At 38.6% G+C, this 23613-nt stretch overlaps 2 protein-coding genes across 2 annotated transcripts in view; both read right to left on the reverse strand.

Annotated features, from left to right (window-relative positions):
• Positions 1-1183: 1183 nt before the first annotated feature.
• On the reverse strand, positions 1184-7155 carry LOC145498512 (uncharacterized). Its single transcript, XM_081478435.1, has 4 exons — positions 7126-7155; positions 6762-6939; positions 3018-3392; positions 1184-2324 (listed from the first exon to the last, which is right to left on the reverse strand). Exons 1-4 carry the CDS (start codon positions 7153-7155, stop codon positions 2041-2043), a joined length of 867 nt encoding a protein of 288 aa, XP_081334561.1. The 3' UTR covers positions 1184-2040.
• Positions 7156-17395: 10240 nt separating this feature from the next.
• LOC145497774 (uncharacterized) overlaps positions 17396-23613 on the reverse strand; it is a 7829-nt gene continuing 1611 nt past the window's right edge. The window contains exons 1-5 of the mRNA XM_081477632.1: positions 23513-23613; positions 21860-22019; positions 20549-20700; positions 18605-18979; positions 17396-17911 (exon numbers count right to left, since the gene is read on the reverse strand). The exon at positions 23513-23613 is cut by the window's right edge and continues 1611 nt beyond it. Of these exons, the coding sequence (XP_081333758.1) occupies positions 17628-17911; positions 18605-18979; positions 20549-20700; positions 21860-22019; positions 23513-23570 (1029 nt within the window). The 5' untranslated portion in view covers positions 23571-23613 and the 3' untranslated portion in view covers positions 17396-17627. The remainder of the gene's footprint in view (positions 17912-18604; positions 18980-20548; positions 20701-21859; positions 22020-23512) is intronic.

The following is a 23613-nucleotide window of genomic DNA, read 5'->3' on the forward strand; positions in this document are numbered from 1 at the left end:
AATCAGTTTATACAAGTCATTTAAATTTGTGTTTGAGGAAAACTCGGTTATTGAAGTCACATGATCATCGCGAAGCCATCGTTTTCGAAAAGCTCCGTTTTCAAAATGTTTTCCCGTGTCCACGCGAAGACGAAAAGCCGGCTTTTTCAAATTCCTCCAGTTTAAAGAGCGTTTTAGAAAGCTCCGTTTTCGTGATGGATTAGTGTGGACGGTAGGCCTAACCGTAGAAGTAAAGCTGCGTTTTCAAATTCCTCCGGCATAATGTGGCTGCTGCGTTTAATTAGTAGCTCTTGTTAGCATATATTTTTACGATTATGTTTCCTCGTGTTCTCCTTGGTTTTAGTTTTCATTGAGGAGATATTGCTAACTCTCGTAACAATATAGCTCATCACATTTCCGAGCACCTCAAATTTGACTTTGTTTTCTTGATGTTTAGAAATGTAGTTAAAGACTTCTCTCAGTCGAATTTCGCATATTCAAAATTAAATGCCATTTCGCAACTTTCCGTCAGCTAAGAAGTGTTACAAAGTTGAATACTGCTACAAAGTTGAAACTCTTTCTACTCTTACAAAAGTGAGGGAATTCTAGAAAGACGGCCGAAACTTTATCTGTGCTCTTCTTGGAAATGAATCTTTTAAGCGCGCAACTTACATGTAACGGAAGAAACATCTCAATTTACGTGGGAAATAATTAGGAGTACTTTAATGAAGAACAACTTTTTAGAATTTCGATATTTTAACTACCTCTTAAGAAGCAAAATTAAATTGCTAATCAAGATTTGCCTCTTATGTTTTTATGGTTTTTCACCGGATTTTAATTTAATGCCGGAATACCATTACTGTTACAAACTTAAACGAAAACAATCAATATAAACATACCGCACTATGTCGAAAGACCTCACTAGCTGTAATTATACTGAAGTGACTGCCGAGAATGCATGAGCAGAATTGGGCTAGCTCTTCTAGAGGTCAAGGTACAGAGAATTGCACTGGTGTAAGCCAAACATTCTTCGGAAATAGTGGGGGCGTGAAGGGCATAACACCAGGGAGCAAATAATTTATAAGTTTTACCTTGTCAAATTTTATCTGGCGTCTTTTTTGAGGTGAACAACAGATAAAGCAGAACTATGACAGCTCATTTTCTTATTTGAGTTTTGGGAGGAGTTGAATATTGAAAAAAAAAAAAAAAAATAAAGATAATAGATAAAAATAATGAACTCTTTCGATGATGTGTTTTTTTGAAGATGAGGTAAAGCAGAATTTTAAGAGAAAGAGATGACCAGATGACCAAGGTGTTTTGAAATTTTATCATCGCAAAGTATTGTTATTACATAATTATAGGGCAAGAAAGTTGCTCAACCTTTTTACCATATTAAAATGTCATTATAGAGCCAGAAAATACTACAAAACACCTTGAAATACGTTGAACTCAATCGGATTTGAACCAAAAGATGCAATCAGATGTACGTGGGAGAAAACATGCAAGTTCTGGCAAGCGCACGAAATGTAGCCGATAGCGCAAGCGGGGAAGAATAGCATTCGATTATTAAATAGTCTTTTTAACGATTAGCTGCTCTCATTTGAATTACAATGTGATCCAACGTGGATGCCAGGCAAGTTTAGGTGGGAACTGCAACTCAAATTTCACGAAATTACCTTGCCGACGTCTTGGCTTATATAATACTCTTAGAAAGTTAAAACGTAAAAAAGGGCTATTGTGATTGTGACTGGCGGAAATGTATTTTTGGCGGGAATGTCATCATGTTATTGGTCAAAAAGGCAACCCCTTCACATATCGGACGATCTGTATACGGTCACAAGTTATCCCAGGGATTCCCTAACAATCAGCGGGGATAGAAAGAAAGAAGGAGACGAGAGAGAGTGAGGTACTATACAAATAAAGTTTCTAGTAAACAAGGCTGCTGTCCACTTAATCCTAAAGCTCAACGCTGACGCGTTAAAAGAAAGAGAGAAAATGCAAAACTAAAAACAAGTACACAATAATTCTCTCTATATATCAACAAACTGGGGAAAACTAACATTACATCTGTAATCTTTCATAATAGTTATAACCGCGCCGTTTGCGAAGTTGTACATTGTGACTGTTCCTTGTTTCGTCATTCAACTCACAGGTCATTCCTGAACTCGACAATTCTCGGCCGGCTGTCGGTACGTACTCGTAGTTGAACGATGCGCAGTTACGATACAGCAGGCATTCACGCGCACACGCCGTGGCATCATCGACCAACATACTTGTGATCACGTGACCTGTTACGGCGGAGTCCGTAGCGTGTTGTACGAAAGTTCCAGCCACAGGACTTGTGTCTGTATGTAAGAAATGAAATTTGTGCTGAACTATTGAAACAAAGCAATAGTGTGTGGTTTAAACAGAATGTTATAATTGACACGATGTAACTAAAAAGGTACGCAGGTTAAATGACAAATGAATGTTGAATTTCATCTTCTCATAAATCTGTCTTGTCAAGGTATTTGACTGTTAATACATTCCATGACAAAATTTAGAGGGAGGACCAACTAGTTTTTTTAAATATTTCAGGGCCGAGAGCATGCCCCCTTAAGTTGTAGCGTCAGCCTTTATGCATCCTCTTTGAATTTCCTGGATCCATCACTGCGTTTTGTGGAGGCGCGGTGGCCTCATGGTTGGTAGGCTAAACTCCGGATCGAGCGGTCCGGATTCAAGCCCTGGTCGGAGACATTGTGTTGTGTTCTTGGGCAAGACATTTAACTCTCACGCACAGTGCCTCTCTCCACCCAGCAGTATAAATGGGTACTGGCAAATGTAAGGCTGGGGGTAACCCTGCGATGGACTAGCATCCCATCAAGGGGGGGAGTAGAAATACTCCTACAGAAACCGGAGATAAGTGCTGGCCTGAGGGGCCACTTGGCTCGTATGCAGACTTTATCTACATACCTTACCACTGTGTTCAGTTGTTAGTATGAGCATACTGATGCAGGTGGTACTTAAGAAAATTACCATGATGTAGGAACCCTTCTCACCTCTTGGTGCAATGCACAATTCATCACAGCTGTTAATGCTGCATCCCTGTAATTTCCACTGGTTTGACGATCTAATGGCGCAGATATGCGTTGTACTGTTAGATACAGATTGTTTGTCAAGAGGCAGTGTCGAGAAGGAGCTTGTGTTTGCAGGTCCAGTTACTATGCATTGAGTTGAAGAACTTTCTGAGTTCAATTGGATGGTGTACAGAAACTGCTCAAGCAACCGAGAAGTGCTTTTATCAGTGGCATGCATCAGCTGCCCTCCGCTTTCTTGGCAGTAATTCTTCGTTTCATTGCAGGTTGAACTGTGTTTTGAGATCACGATGAAACAGAAGTCGTTTTGAGCCTTCCATGCCGCGTTACATCCGGGAACTACAAAACAAGCCAAGCTCAATGTTTCATTAAAACACTAACGTTTACAGGTAAGGGCAGAAATAAAGCTAAGCTAAAAATAAGGGTGTTTTTAACAGTTCCTATGATAACCTATTATGCCCTGATGATGCCACAACTTGTTTACCAATGATTGGGCTTTCGAGTGATACCAATATTGTAGCATCGGTTGATGTTTAACAGAGGTAGTATTGATGAGTCAAAGTATAACTGCTGAAAGTGCTGGAAACTGTTGCCAGCCACCTTAAATGTCAATTACAAATATTTACGCCAAGGCACTTCAAGGACCCCACTAGTCACTAGCCTTACCAGGAGCCATAATCGGGGATGGAGACCGTAAGCGCGCGCCATTTCTAGTATTGGGGTTGTCCCCATGATATGGGACAAAAATTCTATTTTTAGAACAAATTGCGCCATCGCCTGCAGCACACGCGCGTACATGCTGCGAGGATTTTTGCGGATGTCGCGCGGGGGGAATGGCGTCCGAAACTCCCGAAATTTTTCATGTTTTTGGCCCACAACTCAACGCGTTTACGTCTGTTGGAATTTTGCTTAAGTATTTTCGTCGTAAGCTGCTCCAGTTTGAGTGAAGTAAGACAGTGTCGAATTTAGGTATGATCCGCTTTAAGCTTACTATAGATATATATCGCTGACCAAGTTGTGTTCCGACGGATGCTTCTTTTACATGAGCTGCACATTACTCCACTTTAAATTTCACATATGTTGAAGATTAACAGCTTTTCCATTACACAGCAAAAAAACTAGCTGGATATATTTAGGTATAGCAGAGCTTCAGGACTTCATAGTTTCCTACTCTTCTTGCCACAAGCTTGCGAGGAATTTGCCAGTCTATCGCGACCGAAAAGTAAAACAAAATAATTGCTAGTTTGAGTTTCGCCTGAATTGTAACCAACGCTTGATTTTTCACCAAGACCCAATAACTTTACGTCCGTAGATACTGCTCAGTTTTATTCGTGTAAAAATCCAGTAAATTCTCTGTTGTCGATGAATGAGAGCGCCCGCTGATGCTTGTTTTGTACAGTCAGTAAACATGACAAATTGTACTTCCGCCGCACTTTCGTGTGAAAGCGTACATCGAACTCAAACAATAACTCTATAGTTTTTAAATATGTTTAAGATTGATAAATGTTTGAGAACATATTAAAAGCTAAGCTGAAAATATGCGAATTAAGCAGAAATAATCAGCAAAGTTACAATGACGCTTTCTTCGATTTCGATTTTGTTGATCGAGTTATCAAAACTCCTTGTCTATTTTCATTTTCGCATTGTAAAACTTCACTACGTTTATGCTGAAGAAACACACCTAATGTTAGTAGCCTTTTTTGCGTTCGTGAAATTTGTTGCAGCATCTCAGCACAAAAGATAACGAAAGAAATCTTTGTCAAGATTTGTTGACAATTGAAAACACCGACTCGGACTTGAAAGTGCACGAGCTGCACTATGCAAATGAGCTAATTGTACGCGTCAGACTTTCCTTTCAAAAACTTTTGCACACTCACCAAACAAGGAGAAACAATAAGAAACCATCAAAACAGGTTTTGGTTTTGATTAACCATTGTCTGAGAAACTCACAAATCAACTCGATACCAGAGTAGAGTGTTTTTTTGCTATATTCTTAAGTCAGAACAAACGCAAAAACATACGCGTAAGCTTACAACTAGCGCGAGCAGATCTTATTATTCATTCCCAGCGGGAGATTGAAGTCTTGTTTTCGACCCTGAGAAACCTACCTTTTCCGTTAGCTTAGAGCATAAAACTACATATAAGCGCCCTGGTTCGTATTCCCTGCCTTATTCCCTGCCATCGCTGTGAAAAATAAGCAAGATAATCTCTCAAGGTCTCTCAACTCTCACCATTTGATCACGCAACCTGACAACATCCACGCGAGAGCCCCCGACATGTGCGTGGATCCGCGCGGATATATGACGTCAGGATGGCGCAATTTGTTCTAAAAATAGAAAAATTGTCCCATATCATAGGTGCGCGCGGATCCCAAGACTTACGGTCTCCGTCCCCGATTATGGCTCCTGGCCTTACCCAACCTCGTTCCTAGGGTCCTCTCTCTAGCCTCGAGAAAGTACCCTGGTTGCGGCTGGTCACGTGTCTATGCATTCCAACTAAAGCCGCACAGATTGAGGGTGGGTCCTCAACTTAATTTTGTCAACACTGTCTATTGAGTGAAAGTTTCGCTGCCTTACAGACGTTATTTTGAAAGTTAAGTAAGTTATTTGTCAGAGATCCTGCCTGACCGGTGCTTTGTTTCTATCTGAACTTCTATGAGGATGAGATGTTGATTGAGAGGAAGTTTGCTTATTTTTCACTACTTTTTTAAATAACCGTCAACAGCCTACTTCGGATTAGTTCAATCAGTTTTTCACAGCACAGGAATTAAATAACCGTCAAAGTTTCTCTGGGATGCATTCAATTTAATGAGAAGCTAGTCCCTCGATCGAAAATTGGACTTACCGCTAAACAGTTTTGAAACGAAAGCCGTTGGATTTTGCAAACGCTCGTCCGATGTCGTTGTTGTCCAGTTCTTTATAAAATTTATCACTGCAGGAGAATCGAATGACCGTCAAACTTTCGATTGGATGAATTTAATCAAATTCAGAGTCAGTCTCTTAGCCAAACACTGGACGTATCAAACTCTAAACGAATGCATCAATGCCGCCGTTGTGACTTTGCCGATCGAAAAATATAAGCTTAAGCTAAATCAAGCTTTAATATTCAGCGCGCAAACGTTGTTGATTTCAAGTTCTTCGTAAATTTTTTCGCCACAAGAGAATGGAATGACCGTCAAACTGTCGATGAAAGTAATTCAGTCAAATTCAAAACTATCTTTATCGGCGAACATACGACGTATTTAACTCGAACGGAACGAGTAAATACCTTCGTTGTGATTTTGCCGAATGAAAAATAAAATAAAATTTACCGCGCGGTCCATTTATTGTGTTGGTCGTCATTTCCGAGTTCTTTGCCAAAATTTTTCACTGCCACAAATTCCAAAGACCGTCCAACTATCGACGACGAAAATTCAGCTAAATGCAGAGCTAACCTTTTAGCCGAACATTGAACGCACTGAACTCCTACATCGAATGTGTCAATGCCTTCGCCGTGATTTTTGCCGATCCACAACGGGAGGGTTACAAATTCCACTCCCTACTTGGCTCAGTAGGCAAGCTCAGTGCTGAGACAAACTTTAACTTTTCAGCCCCTCCCTTCAATCACATCTCTGGAATCTGCTAAAATCTAGCAGACACGTGACCAGCCGCAACCAGGATACTTTCTCGAGGCTAGAGAGAGGACTCTGGGAACGAGGTTGAGCCTTACCTTGATAACTAAAGTCGTAAAATTTGTACACGAAGAAAGTAGATTCAACTCCTACTCCCTTCACACAGCTTTCCGCTGGCCCGTCTCGACTGTACGTTTTTCCGGCGGTTGCTCCGGACCAGCACTGTCCATAATATTTGAGCCCAAAGTAACTAAGACCAAAGAGAATTAGAAATTCCTGTGATGAATATTTAACAGAAAGTTTTCATAGGACGCCATGGAGACCAAGCTGGCCCCAGTTGTTCGAAGGCTGGATAAGGCGATCCACCGGATAAGTCGCTATCCAGACCAGTGGATAAGTGTTAACAAAACAAACCACGCTAACCGCTGGATAGTGATTTATCCGGTGGATAGCGTTATACACCTTTCCAACAACCCGGGTCTGGTGTACCATGACGAAAATTTTGCATTTGTAAAATGAGATTGTTTTTTGGAAACATTTTCCGTTTTTTGGAAACCACAGCAGTAAGTAGTAAATTTTTGGGCGATTGGGGAAATATTTTCAACATTGATGACTAGATCAACGGTCAATACGGTAGCAAAGCTATGGTCGCCTGGTTATTCAGGAGCTGTTACGTTTTGAGTTATACTGCTTATTCTGGAATTGCTGACGACAGAGTTTTGACAGACAAACCAGGCGAAAAGGTCAATGTATTTCTTTCCTTAAAAACAAAAGAATACTTGACCGGGGGCTCAAATACAATAACATCCATTGAGACATGTTAACTTAGGGCTTACTCTTCTGCCACATGTTTGTGGCTTATTTTCCCGCTAAACTAATCAAGTTGCAGATTGAAAGTAGAAACCGGTTAAAGAATTATTCAATAAATCGATCGATCAATCGATCAATCGATCAACCAATCATTCAATAAATAAATCAATCAATCAGAATCAACCATTTAAAAAAGCGATCAATTATGCAATTAATCAATTATTCGTTCGTTCGTTCATTTAATCAATCAATCAATCAATCAATCAATTAATCCATCAACCAATCAATTTTAATAAATATTTCTAATAATATATAAATAAAACGTTACATAAGCTGATGGGTACGTAGAATGTCAACCTAGTTCATGCTGACAGCAATTTTAAAACGCAGAGAAAATCTATCATAACAATCAACTAGTGCATTGATTTTTCCAAACTTATTTCTGGATGATTGCAAAACTCCACGTATTCGTACATTCATCTAATGACAGTTGCTTAAGCGGAAATAAATGACTTCTTTATTAAGTTGGCTTCAAAAATTTACTTTACATCTGCGATATGCTTGAACAGTTGCAAAAAGAGTAAATATATTCATCTTCAGAATTTTTATTAGAAATTGAAAAAAGTTCAGTAAAACAAACTTGTAACTAAACTGGAATGTTACAGAGCGGAATTTCTTACAAATGCCAAGCCTACTGATTCATTTTAGACATGCTCCATTGCCATTAGCATAGTGTATTTCTAAGTATGATTAACTGAAAAAGACCGCATTTCGGTCCTGAAGGTGTCTGTGACTTCATTTGGCGGTCTTAGTATTTTTTCGTTATTTGCATAAGAAACCAATTTCGGATATCACAGACTAGGATTTAATTAAATTCTTTTTATTTACAAGAAAAACACGTCTGTGAAACTAGTGCAAATGACAGTCAGGAGATTAATAGATATTTTTATACCGCCGTTGTTTTGCATAAAAGTCATGTCAATTAGTCTCAAAATACGATGACTGTATCTCCATCTTTAAACCAGCCGTTCTTTGATAAAAACGAGTTGATTACGAGTTTAAAAAACGCCCTAAAAATCAATTTTTGTCCCCTATTTTGTCCTGATTGGAAGCGAGGGTTAAGCATGCTGTATAACGACTCTTAGAAATGTAAATGAGTGTTGTACGTTTTACTGAGAAAAGATTCTTATCTTTTTCAAGTCCTCTTAGAAAGTGAATTAATGTAACCCCACGAACTTCAAACGGCGTATTTCTTACGAGAAAAGTCCAGATGCACCTGTCAAATGAAATTTGAAGCATATCGAGTTGATTCAAACGCTCTATAAAAACTGAATACTCGAACAAAGCTTGAAAAAGGCTGATAAAAATTCAAAAGTCGAGGTTTGCGAACAGGATCAATTACACTCTAGTTAATTACAATTTCTAACAAATGAATCGCGCATTTTACACCACGTACCACGAACTTCACTGAAAGGTAAAATTATACTTCAAGGGACGGATTTTCGCTCCGTTTTTCAATTATTCTTGCCAAATACCAAATTTTGAACTGTTGTCGACTTTGGACATTTCGAAACATTACAACAAGTATAGTAATGTGTTTGTTTGGTGGAAGGTGAACGAAAAAAAGGATGATGTCCCTAGTTACATACACCTGACAGAACTGTCAGACAAACAAAGCCCTTAGAAGAGATAAAAACTAAGTTGCCTAGCGCTACAACGTTTTCCGTGCAAGAGATGAAGAACTGAGAAAACCACATTGTTATTGTAATATATCTTGATATCTTTGACTCTCGAAAACGGAGCCGCTCAGTTCTACCGCTAACAAACGATCATAGACCTTATCACAGTTTTGGCAGCCATCTAGAAGGGTAGACAACAGCGTCAAAAATTACAATGAGAATCCGATGGCAAATAATTCTCTAAAAATTTCAATTCTGAGAAATTTATGAAAAGCAAAGCCCAGAGATTGCATTTACCAAATTTGGGGGATGTAACCGAGATATAAAGCGTTCAGTCGCGTTTTTAATTTCCCATACATTTTTCTGTAATATTTATCCGCGAACGTTCATGTATGCGGCTTACAAGTCGCCCCACCTTCGCGGAAAAAAATCACAGACAAATGTATGGAAAATTAAAAACGCGACTGGACGCTTTATAGCGCAGCTATATCCCTCAAATATGGTCAATGTAATCTTTTGTTTAGTATCATAACTTTGCCATTCATAAATTGTTCGGAATTTGACTTTAAAGAAAATTATTTCTTCTTGGACTCCTAAATAAACACTCCAATTTTCTGGCGCTTGTTGCCAACCCGCCAAGGCTTCCAAAACCGTGATAAGGTCTATTCTACAAACATAAAACAAACTGAAGTACTTTTGTTACATATCTTTACCTCAGTGTCCGTAGTGTGTTCTTGTTCTCTTTTTCTTGGCGAATTACAATCACCGTATTAAATTGTCGACCCTGTTACAAAATAGTCAAAACTACTGTAAAAGCACACGTTATATCAATACGTTTTATACGTGTGATTTCATGTTCCAACTCTAATTGGCCGCTTGACGTTAGCCGCATGATTAATTCGCGTAATGAAGTATGATTCATTATTAACTTTAACTTATGCACGGACTCGTTATATATTCGTCCACTGTTTCCAGACGGAACTGGAATTTGGAAAGTGTTGGGCTTTGTAGAGGGAGGAAAACCGGAGAAACCGCGGAAAAATCCCGGAAGCAAGGACGAGAACGGACAACAAATTAACGCTCTCCGCAACTGAGCCAGTCCTGTTCACACATCAGCGTGTCGAAGATTGTGTTAGAACTGCTAAAAATGTTAACCAGCTGGAAGCAAGTTTCAGTCACATCTTTTCCCTTGTTTGAAAATGAATGGCAATTGGTCATTTTCGTTGGGAAATACATTTTCTTTGGTTATTTTGTTTTATTATCTCAGTTAATCTCGTATTTGTTTTTCGCCCAACTGAGTGAGTGTGAGTTTTGTAGGTTTAAGTAAAATATGGAACTTTTTGGCGCCTTTTACTGATTGTAATGTATGAACTAATAGCTTGGAAGTCTGGAATATTGCATTTATGAAAATATTATAATATGCATTAAGACAGTGGGCGAAAAAACTCAAGGTAACCACACAAAAGAATAATCTTTAAAAAGTAATTTACGGGAGATGTGAAAATAAAAATCAACAATACAAAGATTTTAAAAATGGTCGATTATGTTTGGTGCAGGGTTTGAATTTTATTAACTATAAGTACCAACAGCGTAAATAACACAGCTGTAAACATGATGTTAAATCAGAGTGCAATACGCGACGTAGAATGAAAATAATTTTATTTCTGAACAACTCACAGGCTGCGAGCTTGAGACTGACCAGAAAATGATGACACTGATGATGTGCTTGAAATCCCATGGGGAAATTTGCTGAGGAGTATATGGAAAAAAAATTACTCAAAACACGACTACTTTGCGTGCGCATCACTACGTAAGATTATTAAAAGTGCGCATTAAAGGGGGAGTGGATTGTGTTTGTAATTATAAGAACGTACGAAGATAAGTGAAAAAATAAGAACATCCATAAATGAATGAGTGTCGGAACGATAGATGGATAGATAATTTAGAGAGATAGTGAGTGAGTCGTTTGAGTCCCCTCTCACGAATAGGTCGAGTTTGAGGTGACCTCATGTGTTAGCTTCTAGTGTCAGATAGTTGGTGTTTACAAACAAAATCTCATAAATAGAGTTGCCCTACTGCCTGGTGAATAAATTGACTAATTATAGAAGATTATGTTAATACAAAACCGATTTTTGTTTCCATTTAGCATCACTCAATTTATCAGTTAAACGTTGGTGACCGAGTGAATATTTTTATCAGTTTATATGCACTATGTGCTTCCTGATGTTGTTGTACCTCGTTTTTATACAAGCCAGATTTATAACAACCAGAAACAAGCCACAAGCTACAATTTTTGGATGTAGCCTACAAGTTTGAAGGAATTCATAATGATTAGAGTTTGAGATGACCTTATGGAACGGAAAACGTACTGTAGAATACGTGCTCGTACTTCCAAGTAATCGTAGAATATTTAAATTAGAAGACAACTGTATAGTTTAAGTTTCCTTGCAATTAACAGAGGGTCTCGACAAAGTGAACCAAATTTGTTGTTTAAAAAGTAATTTATGAGTGATGTTAAAGTACAAGTTAACAATATAAAGAGTTTATAAAGACGATTATACCATCGAGGCATGTCTGGTGCAGGGTTTGAATCTTATTAACGACTACTAACAACGTAAAGGACACAGCTGTAAACATGACGCTAAATCAGAATCCGTCAGGCAGCGTAAATTGAAAATGATTTTATTTCCGAATAACTCAAGGGCGCGAGCTTGAGACTAAAACGATGATACAGATGTGACAGGTTTGACGTTCCATGGGAAAATTTGCGGAGGCGTATGTGTAAAACTCATTACGCAAAACACGACTACTTTGCGTTCGTATCGCCAGGTAGGAAACTAAATATTGAAGCGCATTAAATGGCGAGTGGATTGCGTGTTTGTGCTTGTAAGTGCCTACCTAGGTAAGTGAATAAATAAGTACATCCATGAATGAATGAGTGCAGGAACGATAGATGGATAGATAATTTACAGAGATAGTGAGTCGTTTAAGCCCCTCTCACGAAGATGTCGAGTAGAGGTGACCTGATGTGTTAACTTCTAGTGCCAAAGATGGTGTTTACAAACAGAATCTCATAAATAGAGTTGCCCTACTGCCTGGTGAATAAATTGACCAATTGTAGAAAATCATGTCACTACAAAAGTGAAACCGATTTTTGTTTCGATCCCATGAAGTTAAACGTCGGTGAAATAGTGAATTTTTATATCTGTTTTTGGCATAAAGTGCTTGCTGTGGTTTTTGAACCTCGTTTTTATGCAAGCCAAATGCTAACAACCAAATGCAAGCCACAAGCTGCCATTTTTGAATAGATAATGGATAAGAACTTCATAGTAATTAAAGTTTAGAATGAACTTCTAGAACGGAAATTTATATGCACGTACTTCCACTGAACTAATCATAGAATATTTACATTACAAGAACACTTATTGATTAAGTTTCTTTCCAACTGACAGAGGTTCTTGACAAAGGTGGACTAAATTTGTTGCTTTTTTTTCGCACCAGAGTAACGTTTTCCTTGCACTGGCGTTTTCATTTTTTGCATAGCCTGAATGTTTATTCTCAGAGTCGCAGGATTTGACTGACGCTCAGAATATTATAAGTAACTTAATTGATATTAACTGTGAAAAGTATAAAAGCAGTGATTTACATCTGGCATAAAAACGTGCTTAAATATTTGTACACGAACAAGATCTGTTCTGTGAAGACATCAGAAGAAACCTAGCGCTTGAAAATAAGACTACAGAAAATCCGCACGAAAAACATACCCGAGCATAATTTTGAAGCCAAATGTAATCTAATACTGCTTCTAGTGTTGCGATCGGTGATAGACATGACATGTTTCTTGTAATTCAAATATCCACACAATATCCTCTCTGTTTGATATTTTGGCCAAGCTCTCAAACGTCGAAATAATTTCTTTGTCGTTCAAAACATTCACTTCTATGTACAACTGAACAACTTATTGGGATGACTGAAATTAAAATGCAGATAGGCAAGTGCAAAACTGGGGTAAATCGGATGGGGGTTGCAATGTTTCCAAGCCGCTGGCAACATCGTATGGTACATGTAGTAAAGTCTATCCCTCGTGAAATTTGACCGGTAATAAAAATCCATGCACTTTATAGTAAATTTAGCAGCACTGATACTAAAGGCCGTGAAGTAATAGCACAATGCTACAAAATTAACTGAATGGAGGTGAGAGTAAGAGAATTATACTCACTTGGGATGCGACCTGTGAATTCAAGTTCAACGCGAAAGATAGCACATCAAGCGGCTAGCTGTGGTTGACAAGAAAGCTGAGATCCCTTACGCTCTGATGCTTAACCTTGGAGGTGTTAAAGTAGAGGGCAGCAGCAGTAATTATATAAAAACGAGATTTTAACTGAGTCACTGTTTCGTGTTAAATGAATGCTAATTTAATGTTTGAATAAGTCATAACTCCCTAATTGCGATTGCAGTTTGAAAATTACGGACTCAAATGTCAAAGATAGATCGAAACAAACGTTATAGCTTCTTTGAGGACAAGTCTTCACTCGAAGGTCGAGAATTGAAAAACTGAATTTCAAAATATTTCCCTACCGTGCTGTTTTCTGATAGTGCGAGACAAAATATGTCTGCAAAGAGTAAATTTCTTCATTAAAACAAGATGATTAAAATTTGACCATAAGAGGAAATATTGCCCTGCAGAAAATGTGCCCCGGTACACTACCTTTCGAGTGTCGTTTGCTACGGAACTTCAGTTTTATCTGAAAATTAGGTGTCTACAATAATTATACAGGGTATATTCAAAGTCAAGATAAGCTTGACCTCTCTCTACCTATCGATTTACTGAGTCATCAGTACATAGAATTGTCACAGTTGTGTTTAGCGATATATGTTTTACCGATAGCTTCAATTTTTTTCTCTTTTTCTTACCTTGTGGTCTTGGTGGAAGGTCGACTCCTATGCAAACTTGAGAACTGATCGACTAGCGCATGAATTCAGAATAAGAAGTCGGTCTGTCGACTGACACGTGATTGAAAAAACGCTAGTCCGAAAATTTTATTAAAATTTTAGTGACATCTATAATTAATTGGTTTCCATTTGTGACATTGGACTTTGTCATTTACGAATCTGTTGTAAGCAAACAGGGAAATCCTCTCTTTGTCTTTTCCTTTTTGTGCTTAGAAATACAAGCAATTTGATTTATCTCACAATAGCAGAGTTTTAAATCTAATTGTACAGTACAAAGAATGAGAACAGTGCTAACCAAGCTTGACGCCTTTGTCCACACAAGTGGCTCTTAAATTTGCTCTTTGAAATTCTAAACAAGTTCACAAAAGGTGCAAGTACAAATCCAATATCCAGGAAGTTGTTTTTGTTGCCAGGGTTGCCGAATAACAGCTACAAAGGAAATGATAGAAAGGTTTGACTAAATTTGAGGCGCTGAAAGAGTAGTTTTTCAGTAACAATATTTGTCTTAGACATTTGTATGATATGAAAACTACAGTCATTGTATCAACAAACTGACGTTTCTTTTGGCAAACCATTAATGCATGTTTACTGAAAGTGGAGAAAAATTAATTTAGGAAACTAAAATATTTATTGGCATTTGTGTGACAAAAGGAACCAATAGGTAAAATAAAGGAATAAGGTTTTTTTAAATATATATATCTGAGATATAAACCAATGTTTTATGTTTTCATTTAAATTGTATTAATTTCCGTTAAAAGCGAGGAAACAACGAAAAGCAATCCACCCGAAAATCTGTATTTGTTTTATTATTTTCTGGTCAGTTTATTTATGTCCAGCCGTTTTCTTAAGTGACATTATATATCATGTATTCTGTATGCATTGTATGCCTAGCCACGCTATACGACGAACTGCTATTCAGACTTTTAACCTTTACCTTCGTTCATTCGTTCTAAAATAGTGATTGATCAAGTGTTATTCGGCATATATTTTTAAGGCTGTTTTAAACAGTGTTTCCATCAATGCGTATTCAAATTGATCATACAATTCGAAACAAGTTCAGTAGAGTAGTTGAAGAGGAAAGAGTAAATCAGAAACTAGACATCGTTTAATTTAGTTTTTGGGCTCACTTTTTCTATGCTTTGGGAGAAATTGTCAGGCATATTTTCAACAATTTCAACCATATGGAGCGTTCTCAATATAAGTTAATAATTAATCAAAATGTTTACCTCTGCAAGTAAGGTCTACTTTAAAACTGTAAGGAAAACAGCCTGCCAACTGCAGAAGGCAAAAATCGTTTTTGGTGTTGTTTGTGACGGGGGCTGCTGAATCACGTTAACTTTCAAACTGAAGGAAATCATAGCCGCGTTACCCACAATCCACACTACGCCGGAGGAATTTGAAAACGGAGGTTTCACCCTGAAAACGCAACAAATGCTCGCCGTCCACACTACGCCGGAGGAATTTAAAAACGCAACAATCAGTTTATACAAGTCATTTAAATTTGTGTTTGAGGAAAACTCGGTTATTGAAGTCACATGATCATCGCGAAGCCATCGTTTTCGAAAAGCTCCGTTTTCAAAATGTTTTCCCGTGTCCACGCGAAGACGAAAAGCCGGCTTTTTCAAATTCCTCCAGTTTAAAGAGCGTTTTAGAAAGCTCCGTTTTCGTGATGGATTAGTGTGGACGGTAGGCCTAACCGTAGAAGTAAAGCTGCGTTTTCAAATTCCTCCGGCATAATGTGGCTGCTGCGTTTAATTAGTAGCTCTTGTTAGCATATATTTTTACGATTATGTTTCCTCGTGTTCTCCTTGGTTTTAGTTTTCATTGAGGAGATATTGCTAACTCTCGTAACAATATAGCTCATCACATTTCCGAGCACCTCAAATTTGACTTTGTTTTCTTGATGTTTAGAAATGTAGTTAAAGACTTCTCTCAGTCGAATTTCGCATATTCAAAATTAAATGCCATTTCGCAACTTTCCGTCAGCTAAGAAGTGTTACAAAGTTGAATACTGCTACAAAGTTGAAACTCTTTCTACTCTTACAAAAGTGAGTGAATTCTAGAAAGACGGCCGAAACTTTATCTGTGCTCTTCTTGGAAATGAATCTTTTAAGCGCGCAACTTACATGTAACGGAAGAAACATCTCAATTTACGTGGGAAATAATTAGGAGTACTTTAATGAAGAAGAACTTTTTAGAATTTCGATATTTTAACTACATCTTAAGAAGCAAAATTAAATTGCTAATCAAGATTTGCCTCTTATGTTTTTATGGTTTTTCACCGGATTTCGATTTCACTAATTTAATGCCGGAATACCATTACTGTTACAAACTTAAACGAAAACAATCAATATAAACATACCGCACTATGTCGAAAGACCTCACTAGCTGTAATTATACTGAAGTGACTGCCGAGAATGCATGAGCAGAATTGGGCTAGCTCTTCTAGAGGTCAAGGTACAGAGAATTGCACTGGTGTAAGCCAAACATTCTTCGGAAATAGTGGGGGCGTGAAGGGCATAACACCAGGGAGCAAATAATTTATAAGTTTTACCTTGTCAAATTTTATCTGGCGTCTTTTTTGAGGTGAACAACAGATAAAGCAGAACTATGACAGCTCATTTTCTTATTTGAGTTTTGGGAGGAGTTGAATATTGAAAAAAAAAAAATAATAAAGATAATAGATAAAAATAATGAACTCTTTCGATGATGTGTTTTTTTGAAGATGAGGTAAAGCAGAATTTTAAGAGAAAGAGATGACCAGATGACCAAGGTGTTTTGAAATTTTATCATCGCAAAGTATTGTTATTACATAATTATAGGGCTAGAAAGTTGCTTAACCTTTTTACCATATTAAAATGTCATTATAGAGCCAGAAAATACTACAAAACACCTTGAAATACGTTGAACTCAATCGGATTTGAACCAAAAGATGCAATCAGATGTACGTGGGAGAAAACATGCAAGTTCTGGCAAGCGCACGAAATGTAGCCGATAGCGCAAGCGGGGAAGAATAGCATTCGATTATTAAATAGTCTTTTTAACGATAACCTGCTCTCATTTGAATTACAATGTGATCCAACGTGGATGCCAGGCAAGTTTAGGTGGGAACTGCAACTCAAATTTCACGAAATTACCTTGCCGACGTCTTGGTTTATATAATACTCTTAGAAAGTTAAAACGTAAAAAAGGGCTATTGTGATTGTGACTGGCGGGAATGTATTTTTGGCGGGAATGTCATCATGTTATTGGTCCAAAAGACAACCCCTTCACATATCGGACGATCTGTATACGGTCACAAGTTATCCCAGGGATTCCCTAACAATCAGCGGGGATAGAAAGAAAGAAGGAGACGAGAGAGAGTGAGGTACTATACAAATAAAGTTTCTAGTAAACAAGGCTGCTGTCCACTTAATCCTAAAGCTCAACGCTGACGCGTTAAAAGAAAGAGAGAAAATGCAAAACTAAAAACAAGTACACAATAATTCTCTCTATATATCAACAAACTGGGGAAAACTAACATTACATCTGTAATCTTTCATAATAGTTATAACCGCGCCGTTTGCGAAGTTGTACATTGTGACTGTTCCTTGTTTCGTCATTCAACTCACAGGTCATTCCTGAACTCGACAATTCTCGGCCGGCTGTCGGTACGTACTCGTAGTTGAACGATGCGCAGTTACGATACAGCAGGCATTCACGCGCACACGCCGTGGCATCATCGACCAACATACTTGTGATCACGTGACCTGTTACGGCGGAGTCCGTAGCGTGTTGTACGAAAGTTCCAGCCACAGGACTTGTGTCTGTATGTAAGAAATGAAATTTGTGCTGAACTATTGAAACAAAGCAATAGTGTGTGGTTTAAACTGAATGTTATAATTGACACGATGTAACTAAAAAGGTACGCAGGTTAAATGACAAATGAATGTTGAATTTCATCTTCTCATAAATCTGTCTTGTCAAGGTATTTGACTGTTAATACATTCCATGACAAAATTTAGAGGGAGGGCCAACTAGTTTTTTTAAATATTTCAGGGCCGAGAGCATGCCCCCTTAAGTTGTAGCGTCAGCCTTTATGCATCCTCTTTGAATTTCCTGGATCCATCACTGCGTTTTGTGGAGGCGCGGTGGCCTCATGGTTGGTAGGCTAAACTCCGGATCGAGCGGTCCGGATTCAAGCCCTGGTCGGAGACATTGTGTTGTGTTCTTGGGCAAGACATTTAACTCTCACGCACAGTGCCTCTCTCCACCCAGGAGTATAAATGGGTACTGGCAAATGTAAGGCTGGGGGTAACCCTGCGATGGACTAGCATCCCATCAAGGGGGGGAGTAGAAATACTCCTACAGAAACCGGAGATAAGTGCTGGCCTGATGGGCCACTTGGCTCGTATGCAGACTTTATCTACATACCTTACCACTGTGTTCAGTTGTTAGTATGAGCATACTGATGCAGGTGGTACTTAAGAAAATTACCATGATGTAGGAACCCTTCTCACCTCTTGGTGCAATGCACAATTCATCACAGCTGTTAACGCTGCATCCCTGTAATTTCCACTGGTTTGACGATCTAATGGCGCAGATATGCGTTGTACTGTTAGATACAGATTGTTTGTCAAGAGGCAGTGTCGAGAAGGAGCTTGTGTTTGCAGGTCCAGTTACTATGCATTGAGTTGAAGAACTTTCTGAGTTCAATTGGATGGTGTACAGAAACTGCTCAAGCAACCGAGAAGTGCTTTTATCAGTGGCATGCATCAGCTGCCCTCCGCTTTCTTGGCAGTAATTCTTCATTTCATTCCAGGTTGAACTGTGTTTTGAGATCACGATGAAACAGAAGTCGTTTTGAGCCTTCCATGCCGAGTTACATCCGGGAACTACAAAACAAGCCAAGCTCAATTTTTCATTAAAACACTAACGTTTACAGGTAAGGGCAGAAATAAAGCTAAGCTAAAAATAAGGGTGTTTTTAACAGTTCCTATGATAACCTATTATGCCCTGATGATGCCACAACTTGTTTACCAATGATTGGGCTTTCGAGTGATACCAATATTGTAACATCAGTTGATGTTTAACAGAGGTAGTATTGATGCGTCAAAGTATAACTGCTGAAAGTGCTGGAAACTGTTGCCAGCCACCTTAAATGTCAATTACAAATATTTACGCCAAGGCACTTCAAGGACCCCACTAGTCACTAGCCTTACCCAACCTCGTTCCTAGGGTCCTCTCTCTAGCCTCGAGAAAGTACCCTGGTTGCGGCTGGTCACGTGTCTATGCATTCCAACTAAAGCCGCACAGATTGAGGGTGGGTCCTCAACTTAATTTTTTCAACACTGTCTATTGAGTGAAAGTTTCGCTGCCTTACAGACGTTATTTTGAAAGTTAAGTAAGTTATTTGTCAGAGATCCTGCCTGACCGGTGCTTCCTTTCTATCTGAACTTCTATGAGTATGAGATGTTGACTGAGAGGGAAGTTTGCTTATTTTTCACTACTTTTTTTTAAATAACCGTCAACAGCCTACTTCGGATTAGTTCAATCAGTTTTTCACAGCACAGGAATTAAATAACCGTCAAAGTTTCTCTGGGATGCATTCAATTTAATGAGAAGCTAGTCCCTCGATCGAAAATTGGACTTACCGCTAAACAGTTTTGAAACGAAAGCCGTTGGATTTTGCAAACGCGCGGCCGATGTCGTTGTTGTCCAGTTCTTTATAAAATTTATCACTGCAGGAGAATCGAATGACCGTCAAACTTTCGATTGGATGAATTCAATCAAATTCAGAGTCAGTCTCTTAGCCAAACACTGGACGTATCAAACTCTAAGCTAAATCAAGCTTTAATATTTAGCGCGCAAACGTTGTTGATTTCAAGTTCTTCGTAAATTTTTTTCGCCACAAGAGAATGGAATGACCGTCAAACTGTCGATGAGAGTAACTCAATCAAATTCAAAACTATCTTTATCGGCGAACATACGACGTATTTAACTCTAACGGAACGAGTAAATACCTTCGTTGTGATTTTGCCGAATGAAAAATAAAATTAAATTCACCGCGCGGTCCATTTATTGTGGTGGTCGTCATTTCCGAGTTCTTTGCCAAAATTTTTCCCTGCCACAAATTCCAAAGACCGTCCAACTATCGACGAGGAAAATTCAGCTAAATGCAGAGCTAACCTGTTAGCCGAACATTGAACGCACTGAACTCCTATGTCGATTGTGTCAATGCCTTCGCTGTGATTTTTGCCGATCCACAACGGGAGGGTTACAAATTCCACTCCCTACTGAGCTCAGTAGGCAAGCTCAGTGCTGAGACAAACTTAAACTTTTCAGCCCCTCCCTTCAATCACATCTCTGGAATCTGCTAAAGTCTAGCAGACACGTGACCAGCCGCAACCAGGATACTTTCTCGAGGCTAGAGAGAGGACTCTGGGAACGAGGTTGAGCCTTACCTTGATAACTATAGTCGTAAAATTTGTACACGAAGAAAGTAGATTCAACTCCTACTCCCCTCACACAGCTTTCCGCTGGTCCGTCTCGACTGTACGTTTTTCCGGCGGTTGCTCCGGACCAGCACTGTCCATAATATTTGAGCCCAAAGTAACTAAGACCAAAGAGAATTAGAAATTCCTGTGATGAATATTTAACAGAAAGTTTTCATAGGACGCCATGGAGACCAAGCTGGCCCCAGTTGTTCGAAGGCTGGATAAGGCTATCCACCGGATAAGTCGCTATCCAGACCAGTGGATAAGTGTTAACAAAACAAACCACGCTAACCGCTGGATAGTGATTTATCCGGTGGATAGCGTTATACACCTTTCCAACAACCCGGGTCTGGTGTACCATAACAACGAAAATTTTGCATTTGTAAAATGAGATTGTTTTTTTGCAAACATTTTCCGTTTTTTGGAAACCACAGCAGTAAGTAGTAAATTTTTGGGCGATTGGGGAAATATTTTCAACATTGATGACTAGATCAACGGTCAATACGGTAGCAAAGTTATGGTCGCCTGGTTATTCAGGAGCTGTTACGTTTTGAGTTATACTGTTCATTCTGGAATTGCTGACGACAGAGTTTTGACATACAAACCAGGCGAAAAGGTCAATGTATTTCTTTCCTTAAAAACAAAAGAATACTTGACCGGGGGCTCAAATACAATAACATCCATTGAGACATGTTAACTTAGGGCTTACTCTTCTGCCACATGTTTGTGGCTTATTTTCCCGCTAAACTAATCAAGTTGCAGATTGAAAGTAGAAACCGGTTAAAGAATTATTCAATAAATCGATCGATCAATCGATCAATCAATCATTCAATAAATAAATCAATCAATCAGAATCAACCATTTAAAAAAGCGATCGATTATGCAATTAATCAATTATTCATTCGTTCGTTCATTTAATCAATCAATCAATCAATCAATCAATCAATTAATCCATCAATCAATCAATCAATCAATCAACCAGTCAGTCAAACGGTAAGTCATACCTTCAATCAATCAATCAATCAATCAATCAATCAATTAATCCATCGAACAACCAATCAAGAATGGAATCTACTTTTGATCTGGTTCGCAGAAAAAATAGCTAGATTTAGAATTAGAAAGATAGACGCAACCTCGTTCTCAGGTTCTCTCACCGGAGCTCCGGTATGGGTAGTGCGGAAAAGATGGGAGACCCTGGGAACGAGGTCGAGATGGACGTTTTAGACACGAACTGAAGTTGATCAACAGATGCAGAAGAGAGGTTGAAAACAAACTCACATAAGACTTTTGCTGTGCGTCAAGCCGGCGCACTGCTTAATAACAGCATCGATGTTATTCCAGTTCATTTCTGGTCGGAAATCCTTGAGAAGCAGAGGCATGGGGCGAGGTGAAATACCGCTGTCTTGGAAACATCCAACAGGCTCGAAAACGGGAACGCCTGGGAAAAAATAACAGTCCACTGAATTGGTTAAAAACGCCTCCTTTGATGAAGATTGAAACGGTTTGCGATACGAGTTTTTGTAAAACTGTTAGGCTGAACTGTTTTCAAAGTTAAGTTAATCTTGCTTGTTTTTCACCTTTAATTATAACGCCCGGAAGACATATTTGTTTGTGATGAAGCTATAGTTTTGTCATTTCGGTCTATAAAGGTGATTTATTTGCTAACATTTTGTTTCATAGCGAGTACCGTAAACTGGCGCTTATAAGAACTGAGCTTATACAACTTCGTGAGGGGTTTAAGATGGGCTTACAAACGGAGTGGCTTATATCCGAAACCGTTTCGAAACGAGCTATAGCTGTGTTGATGGAAATAGGTTTTTCATTTACTGGTAATTAAGCTTTAAAACATCATAATAAGGCTAATTTAAAACTAGCAAAGTAAAGGGGGGGGGGTGGTTTACAATCGAATGTATTATTTGGTTGACAGTTAGACAGGCATGTAACAGGAGGGGCTTGTAAGCAGCTGTTTACGGTATTTGGCAAAACTTCATAAAATAGATTTATCTCAGCCCTGACTCGAAGTTTACTCATTGGAAGCTGTGTGATGAAATACGTTCATTTCTACCGTTGGTTGCAAGTTTTCCTTTTGAGTTTGACATGAAAAAAACTAAGCAATTCAATTGGATGGATGCATTCGTTGGAAAACTTCGTCAGTAATTAACCCTATGTTAATTAACTAGCGTTGACCGCTATTGACTCACACTACATAGTGAAACCTGATTCGACAAATTTCAAAATACTATGTCAACCATGAACATGTTACGATGAACATGTTTATTGCTTATTTTGCATGCGTAGCGGGTTTACCGGAATAGAAATCTTTAGCCATGAAGTACGTTCTAATGACTTCACCACCCACCCATGTACGCTTCTTTAGAATAAAGCGAGTCGCGAACGGTTCTTCAAGGGTTTTAATTGGTACAATGATTCGGAGCGGTTTGCTAGGTTGTTCAAAAGGAAACACGCTCCTTCGACAAATGTCTTTCCTTGCTGACCAAATGGACCATGAATATTTTTGGTATTGCAGTTCAAAGCGCGAATCGCATTGTAAATTATCAACAAGAAACAATTCTGCAGGGAGGCATATGTTTTGAAGTTCAATTTGATACATGAAATGCGGGCTATAAATTGTCATTTATAATTGAAACGTTTTCCTCCATTCTTTAGCCTCGAATTTGATCCCCTCTTGCTCGATAAAAGGAATTTCAACAAGAGGCACGGATGTGATTAAATCTCTTTTAGAGACAGTGGGTCTGCGGACGACAGAATTCTAAAAAAATCTTAATCCAACTATATCCTTGAGGATGTATTCGGCGTCTTATTAAAAATGGCATAACGCACATAGCACTTAAGTTGTCAATGCAATTAAAAACAAGAATAGTAGACGTATAACATGGAACTACAGTGTCGAATCTAAGCAAATTAACTTACCATGTAGCAAAGAAAATGATTCCAAAATAGCAAAAATCACAACCACCGATAAAAACATTTCAATTTCAATCCCTCTTCAAAGAGATTTTAGCAGGACGTAC

The sequence above is a fragment of the Orbicella franksi genome, chromosome 9 (assembly GCF_964199315.1).
Source record: "Orbicella franksi chromosome 9, jaOrbFran1.1, whole genome shotgun sequence".
NCBI lineage: Eukaryota > Metazoa > Cnidaria > Anthozoa > Scleractinia > Merulinidae > Orbicella > Orbicella franksi.

Bases quoted from the DNA above. Each gene is read 5' to 3' on its own strand.
- LOC145498512 (XM_081478435.1), bottom strand. From the start codon at position 7,155: ATGGTACACCAGACCCGGGTTGTTGGAAAG. The intron at 3,393-6,761 runs GTAAGGCTCAAC...CTTGTTTTGTAG, and splicing joins TTACGACTTTAGTTATCAAG to TTCCCGGATGTAACGCGGCA. The intron at 2,325-3,017 runs GTGAGAAGGGTT...TCTTACATACAG, and splicing joins ATTGTGCATTGCACCAAGAG to ACACAAGTCCTGTGGCTGGA.